Here is a 12,864-nt window from a genome sequence, read left to right as displayed (position 1 = left end):
AGACCAGACTACTGCACAAGAAAAGCTGCTTGATGCGATATTTTCCTTAGCCCTCAAAGCTAGTGATACTAATAACCGTGATATTTGCTAAGTGCTTACTATCGGCCAAGTGCTATACTAAGCCCTGAGGTAGAGGCAAGATAGGTCAGACACAGACAGTCTTTGCCCCAAGTCTAAGGAGGCCGAAGAAACAGGCATCATTTTACAAGCTGAAGAAACAGAGGGACCGAAAAGTGAAGTGACTTGCCTGGGCTCACATGACAGACAAGTGGCAAAGTTGGAATCAGAGCCCAGGTCTCTTAACTCTCAGACCTGGGCTGTTTCAGCTAGGCCACGCTGTGTCACTTCAGGGCTGCATAACCCTCAACAGTTTGGGGGCTGGTGACAATGGTAACTTTGGGGATGATTTTTCTGCGGTCACTGGCCCCACTCACTCTGGATTGCGGCAGGGGGGAGGGGACGGTTGTCCTCAGACACGCTCTCCTGTGGAGAGTGGTGTGGGAGGGCCTGAGGGGAAGGAGACAGCTGAAAGAAAGAAAGCACTCTCACCTAATAGCTATGATGTCCAACATCCCCTTCCTACCTCTGAGTGAAATTTAGAAATGGCTGGATTTACTAGGTACTTTTATAACCACTGTGGTGATTAATCATCCCAGAAGTAGCTGAGGCTCAGCGGGGTCTAAAGCCAAACTCGTGCATTCGAGACCACTGATTGCAATGCAACGGGCAGCCCCTCCACAGAGAGGGAGCTCGTTACGGGAATGTGTGCCAACAGGAACTCTGCCAGCTTAGAAGTGATGGAATAGTTTTCCCAAGGGCAGCAGTCAGCAGCAGCCTGTGCCCACAGGCCTAATCCAGTCCAAACGACTCTACCCCATAAGCCCCTGAGGGGACCGGGGAAGAGCCGTGAAGAAAAGATGTGGTGGAGCCAGAGGTTTGGATCCAAGCTGCATTCCCTGCCCCTCAGGTGGTCCAGAGGCTAGCTGGGCCTGCCTCTACACAGCCCAGGGCGGGGGGGCCCTGACGTGTTTCCAGCTGGAACTACATGGGAAAATTTTCCAGATTTGGGGCAGAGGACAACCTACTGGACCCTTGGACCTCTGCTACTTGTTTTCATGTGTTAGTTGTGGTTAACCAGCCTCCTCCATGATACCATTAACTCCTAGAAGGCAAGGACTTTATTTTCTTAATATCTGTGATTTTAGTTAAGGTTTACCATGGGCCAAGCACTTCACTGAATGCTGAAAAGATAATCAAATCTGACAGTCCCTGTCTGACTTGGGGTTCACAGGAAGAACAGGTAAGTCTGTTTATTGTTATACTCTCCCAAGCACTTAGTACAGCGCTTTGCACACAGTAAGTGCTCAATAAATACAATTGAATGAAAGAATGAGGGTATTTTGTCCCTATTTCACTGAAGAGGAAACTGAAGCACAGAGAAGCCAAATGACTTGCCCACCGTCATATCGCAGGCAAATGGTGAGGCTGTCACTAGATTTTCTGAACCCCAGGCTTCCCTCTTCCTACTAGTGCATGCTGATTCTCTCAAAACCTCCCACAGAGGTTAGGAAACAGGAGGGACAGGGGTGTTCAATAAGTGCTGTTTTACTCTGACAAGCCAGGGATCATCATCCCAGGTAGAATGAGGAAGCATATTTTACTCATAGAGGCAGGGGCTAAGTTCACCATTTCCAGCCCAATGAAGCCACAAAATGTTCAGCAAGAGGCAGAAACACAAAAGGAGTTCCCTCTTACATTGATTGCTATTACCTCCTGTTAGCACTTCTGTATGTACCTTTTATAGCCTATTACTTTCTCCTATCTGTAACTTGTTTCTGACTCCCAGGCTAAATTGTAAATTCCTTGAGGGGAAGGATTGTTTCTATTTCTATTGTATTCTCCCAGTTAATCAGTGGTATTTAATGAGTGCTTACTAAATGCAGAGCACTGTACCAAGTGCTTGGGGCAATACAAAAGTATAGAGAAGCAGCATGACATAGGGATAGAGTACAGGCCTGGGAGTCAGAAGACCATGGGTTCTAATCCTGGCTCTGTCACTTGACTGCTGTGTGACCTTGGACAAGTCACTTCATTCCTCTGGGTCTCAGTTACCACATTTGTAAAATGGGGATTGAGACTGTGTCCAACACAATTTGCCCGTATCCACCCCAGCGCACAGTGCCTGGCACAAAGTAAGCAATTAAAAATACCATCATTTTTATTATTATATTATTATAAATATTTTTTATTAGTAGTAGTAGTAGAAATGTTCCCTTTCCATAACACTTACAATCTAGAGTGGGAAACGACATTAATATAAATAATGAATAATATATCCTTTAAAGATACGTACATAAGTTTGGTGAGGTTGGGATTAATATCAAACATCCAAAAGTCATAGATGAAAGTGCTTAGTACAGTGCTTTGCACACAGTGAGTGATCTGGAAATGCAACAGATTTAATGAGTCTCCAGCCCAGTGATGTTTCTCTCAACCTTGTGTTCTGAGGATGTGATGATGATGCCAGAGGTCACCTGGGAAATGTGTCCAGAAAAGAGGCTTCAAAGGGCCCAAACTTGTGAGATTTACCCCAGCACTCTGTAAACTTAGATTCTATAACTGGCTCCCAGATGTGGCATTCATTCATTCAATCATACTTACTGAACGCTTACTGTGGGCAGAGCACTGTACTAAAAGGTAATCAAGTGCTCCTGGCAGGCATCCGCCGGGTACATTAAACTTGGTCATCAACTGACCCTGCCTTAGGTTGCTGAGGGACATGGAACTTCAAGGGAAGAGGGGAAAATGGAAGACTGGAAGTCACAGGGAGAAGAGGCAATCTTGGTAATCAGAAGGGAAAAAGAGATTGGGATTTCTTGAAGGAGCCCCACTGAGAAATAGGATGAAAGACTCTTTTAAATCTGTAGATCAAAAATCCCTCACCTACAAAACAGTATGGCATCTAAATACACCCCACAGCTCAATTCCAGAGAATCACAAGTATAGTGGCTAGCAGTTCAAATTCAGGAACACCCAAAGGTCAGGAATTTCATCCTCCTTATTGTAATCGCAACAAAGTTTTCACATGACTAATTTCAATATCTTTCAGACTCCATTTAAAAAATCCATTTCTGCATCTCCAATTATGATTCAGAAAAATACACTGCAAAACTGAAAACTACTAATACAGGTGCAGTACTGGGAAATGGAGCAGTTGAGTGACCTAATTCTCTAGTACCCCATATCTACAGTGACTAACTGCTCCAGACTCTCTAGATTATACAAGGAAAATTCCATCTCAACAGAGAAATACTTGCGAAAAAACCACACATACACAAAGGATTATCACTATTTTGGTGAGACATTGCTAAATAAAAGATCAATACCACAAAGCATTTACCATGCAAGCCCACACCAAACCTCTTGGTTCTGCTATTCCTAGACAAAGTTACTTTTCTCAGACAATAAAACCTAGCCACATTTTTAAATTTTTTTCCTTTTTCAATAGCGAGTTAACATTCACAGCTCTCTACGACACCAATTAAATTCATCCTGAATTCAAAAATCACATTACAAGATGACGCAAAGTAACCCACAAGGCTGATGATTCTGAGAAACAACCTACTAGAAATGTATGAACGAGTTCAGAACACCCTAAAGTGCACTGAAAGAAACACCATCCTGAGAGCACCCGAAAAAAGACTTTTCACCCAAAGAAAAGACACTTGATTTCTCTTCTTGGACTAAAAATTTTTCTCTAAGCTAACCAGCTGGAAAAGTACACAAAACATGATGACCATTCCAATCAGAAAAACTCAAACAATTCACAACAGCAACAGGGGAGAGGGTCGGTTGAGAGGGGAAATACTGGCCCCAACAGGTTCATGAAAAATCTAATAAGTACCAGCCCACGTTGTCTCCATTCTGTGGCAGCAGTTGGGATTAACTGGGGTGGGGTGGGGGGGGATGGTGGTGGTGAGGTCAAACTACAGGGAAGTGCAGAGGGTGGACAGAACCATGAAGAAAAAAATATCATTGTTTACTTACCAGAGGAATAGGGAAGTGTGTTGCATATTGAAGGTGACGAAGGAGATCATAGTTGGAGGGGAAAATTAATTCTCTCTGTTTTTCCCTTTTCACCAACTTCTCATTGTGAACTGAAATTCTTCTGTCTAAGGAAGGGTTGGCATTCTCGCAAGATTCTCCAGGCATAGGGGAAAAAATCTAAGTCATGTAAAACAAACATGTAAAATTGTAAATGAAAACATGAAACCCGAAACTCCCCCTTTCAGTTCTTCAAATTCATGAGATATGACGGCAATAATACCTTTCCAGTATCTTTCTTTGGGCATTAAACAGCGCTTTGCTGCTATGATCTCATTAACCTCCCCAAGACCCTTATGTATGGTGGGGAACTCCAGTATATGGATGGGAAAACAAAAGCACAATGAAGATAAGAGATTGGTCCAGGGACACTCAATGGGTCTTGGGGAGAACTATGAATCAATTTCCAGTTCAGTGTTTCCTCTCCTAAATGATCTAAAAACTGATTATATGAACAATTATAGTTTCTGGAGAATTACAGCCAGAAAACACTGTTGTTGGGTCACATCTCTTAATTTTTACCCAGACTACAGATTGAGATGCATGAAGACACGTGAGAATTTCCCACAAACCACTTCGTCTTGGGCTACAGCCAAAATTGACCAGGAAAAGGTATTATTTTAGGAGCCGGAGATCAGAACGGATCGATATGGACTGAGATGGCAGGCCCACACTTCCATGTTCCTGGGTGAATATAAACAGGGAGGACCTATAAATGAATCGGAGGGCAGTGGGGGACATCAATGAGGATGCAAAGGAGAGAGTTCAGCCAGGTGGCAAGGCAGCCAAAATGAAAGGCAAGGGGACAACTCATGTGAGAGCACAATTTGACACCGTTTCTGTGGAGCCAAGAATGGGAGCAACACGTTCATGAGACAAAGACAGAAATAACTCCAGTGCAGGATTCAGGCAACACAGGGCAGGGCACAAACCAAAGAGTGACAGAATTGAGAAAAATTCAAAGGTTGAACCTACTGGAAATTCTGAACCAAAGTCGGTTTTAAAGTCATTCTTGTCAACTTCATCAAAAATACTAGCGGTTCCTGAGTCAATGCCCATATGTTCCATAATACAATGTTCCTGATGATGGGCAGAAAAAGAAAAAAAATCATCGTGTAAATTGTGTGATCTCATTCATCTAAAAATGAAGCGAACGGCTCTGAAAATGCAAATCGCTCAAATCCCTGATCTCTTTCTTTTGTTTACGGAAATGAACTTGAGCAAATGCGCCTACTAAGTTTTGCTTAGCAATCTCTTCTCCTTCTAGCTGGATGATGAAAGCATCCCCAGCCAGAGGAAAGATGGCAAACCAGCTCAGGAAACCCTGAGCTGAGGAATTCCATGCCCAGATATGAAGGGGCCTCAGCCTCTCACCAGCTCTCTCAGGACTCATGATTCACCACAAGAATACAAAATCTGTGTTTTGTAACCATCCATACCTCACCCACCAAGGGTCTCCTGCTATTCTCAGGAAGGGAGACCGACCCAGTTTTATATCTTCAGTTCATTAAATACACTCATTTCAAATGCCCCTATTTTCCCTCTGGTAGGAATTGTGTTTGCTAGTATGAACAGCAAAATTGGAGATTAGAGAGTCAGCATGGGAGGGAAGAAGAAGGGATCTTCAATGAAAGTTGCCTCTCTTCTTCTACAGCAGCCCATCCACCCCCCACCTCCGACATTGCACGGCAACTGTGGATGGCCACATGAAAGAACGTGACAGCCAACGGCAGATATACTAATTAATTTTAGCTCACCGCAGAAAATACACTGCTGAGTCTTTGGGTATCTAATAAAGATCACGTTTGAGTTAAAGCTAGGAGTGGAAAACTTGTACGATATGTCGCACCAACATTAGGTGGTTCATGGTGTGAAAACTTGAAAATTGACCAAAGGGGATGGAGACAAAAGAGGAGGAGGATCCAGGAATCATCACTCTCTGGATTTCTGAATGCCAAAACTGAGCATGCTGCCTCAACAAATGATACATTTGAATGGACTTAGTGTGTGCACTTGGGCCACATAATAATAATAATTATAGTATTTATTAAGTGCTTAGAATGTGCCAGGCACTATTCTAAGCACTGGGGTAGATACAAGATAATCAGGTTGGACACAGCCCCTGTCCCACATGGGATTCACAGTCTTCATCCCCATTTTACAGATGAGGGAACTGAAGCACAGAGAAGTTAAGTGACTTGCCTAGGTCATTCAGCAGACAAGTGGCAGAGCCGGGATTAGAACCCATGACCTTCTGACTCCCAGGCCCGTGCTCTAACTACTACGCCACGCTGCTTCTCATTAGAGCAAAGTAATGGTACTCTTGAACAAATTATCAAAAATCATATTTTTACCACAAGACAACCGAAATGTCTGAATACTAGGCAGTCTGAAATGTCCTGGCCTGACTCTTCCTCTCAGCCCCAAACATACCAGAAGAAAAAGGGGGTACAATCCACACCAATACAATCAATTTTTAAAGAATCTAAAACTCTTGATGGTCAATTGTCAAAGTTTTTCCTTCAATGGATTATAGTGGGTCTACCTTACTGTGACCTGGCTATCACTACTATTTTTTATTTTTTAAAAAAAACACTTGTTAATGCTAACCTTCATACTGTACCTCAATCTCATCTACCTTGCACCTGTCCTCTTGCCCACGTCCTGTCTCTGGTCTGGAACACCCTCCCTCCTCACAACCAACAGGCATTTATTTTCCTGCAAAGTCTTATTGAAGATACATTTCCTCTGAGAGGCTTTCCCTAAGTAAGCCCTCGTTTCCTTTTCTTCAACTCCCTTCTGCAATACCCTGACTTACTCTCTTTATTCATTCCCCCTCTCAGCCCCCAAAGCACTTATGTACCTATCTAGAATTTATTTATATTAATGTCTGTCTCCTCGCTCTAGACTGTAAGGTTTCCACATGCAGGGAATGTGTCCATTATATCGTTATATTGTACTCTCCCAAACACTTAGTACAGTGCTCTGCACACAGGAAGCACTTAATAAATACAACTGACTCATAGTCTAAATTGGAGGGAAGGGGTTTTAATCCCCATTTTACAGATGAGATAGCCACAGAGACATTACGTGACTTGTCCATAGTCACACAACAGACAACTGACATATAATTTTGATGTAACCCTCTGTGTAACCCTCATGACTATGAACCAGCTAGGGGCCTCATCTACCTGAAAAGAGAATCATCTTTCAGTAGATTTAATTCCAGATCAAATTTCTTTAAAACACTTCTGGTAGCATCCAGCCCCTCTTGTCTCTTCTCCTTCTTTAATAATGTTGGTATTTGTTAAGCGCTTACTATGTGCCGAGCACTGTTCTAAGCGCTGGGGTAGACACAGGGGAATCAGGTTGTCCCACGTGGGGTTCACAGTCTTAATCCCCATTTTACAGATGAGGGAACTGAGGCACAGAGAAGTTAAGTGACTTGCCCACAGTCACACAGCTGACAAGTGGCAGAGCTGGGATTCGAACTCATGAGCCCTGACTCCAAAGCCCGTGCTCTTTCCACTGAGCCACGCTCCTTCTTCTTTAGTTTTTCAATGCTTCAGAATGCCAGGGCTCCAGCATAGGCATACCCCAGCTCCAAGCACTTTAATATGTAAAATCCGGAGCTTCATCAGGAACTAATCGCTGGTGGAGTCTAGGATCAGTAAGGCCCATCCCACATTACATTCAGTCATTGCAGAGAAATCAATTCCCTCCCCACTTCTTCCTTCTCTCCCGGAACACACACCGAATGCCGGGTTCTCTTCCTCTATCCAAAAGTGGCAGAGAATCACAACACTAAAAATGACTGCTAAATCTTGCTAAATGCCTGTGCTTATATCTTTGCTGCTTTAGAATGACTTAGAAAGGCCCCCTAATTTAGGCACCACTCTCCTCCATCCACCTCCCCTACCTCCCCACACCCTCTCCAAACAAACTGAAAGCAGCAGAGAATCACAATGGGGTAGAAAAGGCTGCTAATTCCAGTGAAAACCTCTGTCCTTCTACCACACCGCAGTTCTCTGCTACTCTCGGGTGAAGCGGAGAAGCCCCAGCTCCCAGGTGGCAGCGGAAGAGGCTGTGATGGCTGTCAGTAAGGTTAGAATCTTTCGGTCCACCACTCCCAGCTAAAACCTTTGGATTAAAATGTCTTGCAACTATTTTCAATAAAACAGCTGGAACTTGAAAAATAATTGAAAGGCCCTGATAGAGGAGTTCCAAGGTGTGCAGAGGAGAAGGACTCAGCCAACTATTAGGAGTTTTGTAAAGAAGACGGTTGTTCAAATGAAATTGAACAAATGTTTCACTAAACCTGAAAAACCACAACTCTAGTCAGCAGAGCAGGCTTCTACTTCTGCACTTACCTCCCAGGACTAAAAACCCATATTGTACTCCTTATTTATTGTTGTGATGTAAAGCTCTGAATTACTTTATTAGGGAATAAAAATCATTTAGTGATATTTAACAAATCATAACATAGTGTATAAAAGAATGTCTCATTCCAGAAATGCTGGAAAAAGCTCCAATTTATAACAAGTCTTTGGAAAAACGTACCCCACCATACAGCCGTTCATTTTTGAGGAACAGAGAGAAACAACGTGAGCTAGCAGAAAAGACCACAGGCCTGAAAGTCAGAGGACCTGGTTCTAATCCCAGCTCCACCACTTGTCTGCTGTGACACCTTGAGAAAGTCACTTAACTTCTCTGTGCTTCAGTTATCTCATCTGAAAAATGGGGATTAAGATTGTGGAACATGGGCTGTGTCCACACTTACTTTGTACCTACCCCTGTGCTTACTACAGTGCCGGGCACATAATGAGCACATAAAAAATACCATTAAAAAAAAATTACAACTATATGGTGGGGTAGGCCTGTATTCCATTTCATGCCTACTGCTGGATTCTCGATAAAATACCACCAGACCAATAAACTCCTCTCTCCCGAGTAGGACACAGAGATCAACTTGAATCTCCCATCCAGGGACAAACAGTATATACAAACCATACCTCCATCTTTCCGCCATGGTCCTTTGAATAGTGTTCTTCCCCCGTTTCTCCAATCGGTGACCGAGATCTAGTTGTTGCCGTGATCGATAAGTCTCCCCGGGATATTAAAGTACACATGTAGGCATCATGAGAGAAAACGTCATGTCGGATGAACTCACAAAACAGTAGCACCAGATTCACGAACTCTGTCTTTTCGTATTCGCTGTTGGGGTCAGCTAGCATGAAGATAGTTACAATAAAGAATTCACATTGCGGTCAGCTTTGTCAAACTAAAATTTAATCAGTCAATCAATGGTATTTGAGAACTTAATGTGTGCAGATCACCATCCTACGCACTTGAGAGCATAATACAACCAAGTTGGTAGAAAAACCTTTCCCGCCCACAAGGAGCTTATTTTTGATTTTGAAATCTTTGCTCATCTCAACAGCAAACAAGCTAGCTTACAAGACTGCATTTACACAAACTAAACTTGTTGGCATTGTTGAGATTAATACTAGATGCATCAATACCTAGAACGTAAAAATGTGACACAAAACTGGTCACAGTTATAATCAAAATGGCAACAGCTAGTCATCAGATGAGCAAAAAAGCACTACCAACTTATCATCAATCAATCACTGGTATTTACTGAATGCCTACTGTGTGGGGAGCAGTGGAGTAAGTTCATTCATTCAATCATATTTATTGAGCACTTACAGTGCAGAACACTGTACTAAATGCCTGGGAGAGTACAGTATAATAGTAAGTGTCACCATTATCAACTGATATTCCTCTTGAATGCCTCCCACAGCTATTTTTGGGGAAACAGGACCCCCAGTTTCCCCAGTCACTGGTATTTATTGAGCACCCTCTGCATCTTAAGCATTATACTAAAACAGTGGGAGAGTACATCAGAAACAAAACACATATTCTCTGATCTCAAGGATTTTATACTTAATGTAGTCATAATAATATTTATCAAGTGCCTAGAGTGCAAAGCACCCTACTAGAGCTGAGGAAAAACTACACAGTTGAGATATAGAAATGGTGTCTGGCTTTCAAGTGGCCACATGATTGGAGAGAGGGGGGACGAGAATGGCAACAGACACATAAGAAAAAATGAAAACAAAAATGCATGAGATAAAGACGATGAGACGAATGTGACAAGCAATAGAGTATTGTGGGTAAGGGGAGAAGAGTCCTGGTCTCCTCACGGTTTCTCAGCCATAGCCACAACCTTCCAAACATTCTAAAAGTTGAGACGACTTCCCCAGACTGAAGTGGGGGCTGAAAGGAGTCTTCAGTGTATGAAAGGGCAACTGGAAGTCAAAGATGCCTACTCCAGAGAACAAAATTTCAAGGTGTATTTTAAAGAAGAAATATGGGTACGATGCTCAGACAAGGAAAAAGAAAGGTGTTATGGTCAGGGAATGTTTCTGCTAATTATTTTGTACTCTCTAATGCACTCAGTACAGGGTTCTGCACATAGTGCTCAATAAATACCACTGATTGACATTTCCAGCAGAGTAATAATCCATTAAATATAATTCCTAATCAAGTCTCCCTTGCTTTAAATGGACTCCTGTCTGGACGTGCTTGGAGTCAAACAGAATTCTTATTTTTTTTTGCGCAGCCCTTATCTTTTCTGGAGGCAGTTGCATCATCTGCACGGTCTGTGGAAAGGAAGAAGCGAGGCCCATCCCAAGCCCAGGATCAGCAGTCTTGTGCTTGTTTTGCACTTCCAAAGGGCTTAGCAGAATGCATTAGACCCAATGGGGGCTCAATTGATGTTATTACTACTAAAGCCTGAAGAGCAGGACTATGGCGACTTGGATTGGATTTGGTATAAGTGGTGGGCAGAGGAGAAGTTTAGAGAAAAAGCTGAATTCTCCTGAGGCCTGTGATCCAAGAAACAGAAGGGGAAAATGGCTCTGAAAGATGAATTTTATAGGATAAACTTCAAAGACCTGGATAAGTTTTCAATAATATTAATAATATTTATTAAGTGCTTACTATGTGCCAAGGACTGTTCTAAGTGTAGGGGTAGACACAAGGTAAATCAATCATTCAGCCAATCAATGGTATGGAGAAGCAGCTTGGCTTACTGGCAAAAGCTTGGGCCTGGAAGTCAGAGACTTGAATTCTAATACTGACTCGGGCACCTGCTTGTTGTGTGACAACTTCTCTGTGCCTCAGCTTCCTCATCCGTTAGATGGGGATTCAATATCTGTTCTTCCTCCTTCATAGATTGTGATGCCCATGGGAACTGGATCTGACCTGACTGTCTGGTATTTACCACAGTGGGAGAAGCAGTGTGGCTCAGTGAAAAGAGCGTGGGCTTCGGAATCAGAGGTCATGGGTTCGACTCCCGGCTCTGCCACTTGTCAGCTGTGTGACTGTGGGCAAGTCACTTAACTTCTCTGTGCCTCAGTTACCTCATCTGTAAATTGGGGATTATCTGTGAGCCTCACGTAGGACGAACTGATTACCCTGTATCTGCCCCAGCGCTTAGAACAGTGCTCTGCACATAGTAAGCGCTTAACAAATACCAACATTATTACAGTGTTTGTTATATAGTGAGCACTTAATACACACCCCTATTATTATTACTACTGTCCAAGAAAAACCAAAAACAAACAATTTGGCAGGCAGCCAGAGAGAGATACTTACACAGTGATGGGGCCTGCGTGTCTAAAAACCTGAGGAGCACATTCTGAAAGACCGGCAGGCTGGATCCGGCAAGGGAAGCTGAAGAAATAGATTCCTTTTCGTCTAAGACTTCTGACTCACCACATCTCTGCAGGTTACAAATAAACAAACACTGAGCAATTTTGGCAAAAGAGGAATGTGAAATTATAGCCGGGGGGCACTCTTCTTCCCAGAGGAGTGTGTTCTAACTGGAGCTAGTGAAAAGGAATGTACTGGCCTTGCCACCTCTTACTTCACCTCACTACTATCCTACTACAACCCACCCAGACATTTCATCCTCTAATGCCAACCTTCTCACTGTATCTCGATCTCGTTTCCCTCGCCACCAATCTCTCTCTCACATCCTGCCTCTGGCCTGAAACACCTTCCCTCCTCATATCCAACACACAATTACTCCCCAACCCTGGCTCCTCAAAACTTTATTGAAGGTACATCTCCTCCAAGAGGCCTTTCCTGACTAACTCCTGCTTTCCTCTTTTCCCACTACCTTCTATACTGACCTGACTTGCTCCTTTTATTCATCCCCCTCTCCCAGCACTTGTGCACTGATCTGTAATTTATTTAATGTCTGTCTCCCTCTCTAGACAGTAAGTTCACTGTGGGCAGGGAATGTCTCTGTTGATTGCTTTGTTGCTCTCTCCCAAGCGCTTAGTACCGTGATCTGCCAATAGTAAGCGCTCAATAAATATGATCTCCTGACTAATTCACTCAAAGGCTACCTGCAGCAGGAGAGTGAACAACCTGTTGTCTAAATGATTGGGGAAGCAACACCAATGTAACCCCACAACTCCAATAATCCCAATATCCATTAACCAATAACTGAAAAGTAACCTGTGAACCAGCTACCATAAAACTCTGGCAGTAATAAGCAACTTAAGGCCAGGCTGTCCCAGAACCAACTGGCTATTTGATTTACGAATCCTGATCTACATTTTCATTCATTCATTCATTCAATAGTATTTACCAAGTGCTACTATGTGCAGAGCACTGTACTAAGCGCTTGGAATGTACAATTCAGCAACAGCTTAGCGACAATCCCTGCCCAATGATGGGCTCACA

At 43.1% G+C, this 12,864-nt stretch overlaps 1 protein-coding gene across 1 annotated transcript in view; it reads right to left on the bottom strand.

The window, feature by feature from the left end:
- Positions 1 to 12,864, bottom strand: part of MED12L (mediator complex subunit 12L) — a 521,479-nt gene that overhangs the window by 387,094 nt on the left and 121,521 nt on the right. Inside the window, exons 12-15 of the mRNA XM_039912671.1 lie at positions 11,767 to 11,893; positions 9,117 to 9,331; positions 5,080 to 5,184; positions 4,048 to 4,224 (exon numbers count right to left, since the gene is read on the bottom strand). Of these exons, the coding sequence (XP_039768605.1) occupies positions 4,048 to 4,224; positions 5,080 to 5,184; positions 9,117 to 9,331; positions 11,767 to 11,893 (624 nt within the window). The remainder of the gene's footprint in view (positions 1 to 4,047; positions 4,225 to 5,079; positions 5,185 to 9,116; positions 9,332 to 11,766; positions 11,894 to 12,864) is intronic.

This window comes from Ornithorhynchus anatinus, chromosome 1 (assembly GCF_004115215.2).
Source record: "Ornithorhynchus anatinus isolate Pmale09 chromosome 1, mOrnAna1.pri.v4, whole genome shotgun sequence".
In the NCBI taxonomy this organism is placed as follows: Eukaryota; Metazoa; Chordata; class Mammalia; order Monotremata; family Ornithorhynchidae; genus Ornithorhynchus; species Ornithorhynchus anatinus.
Note: the sequence above shows the minus strand (reverse complement) of the source record. Positions and strands in the feature narration are given on the sequence as shown.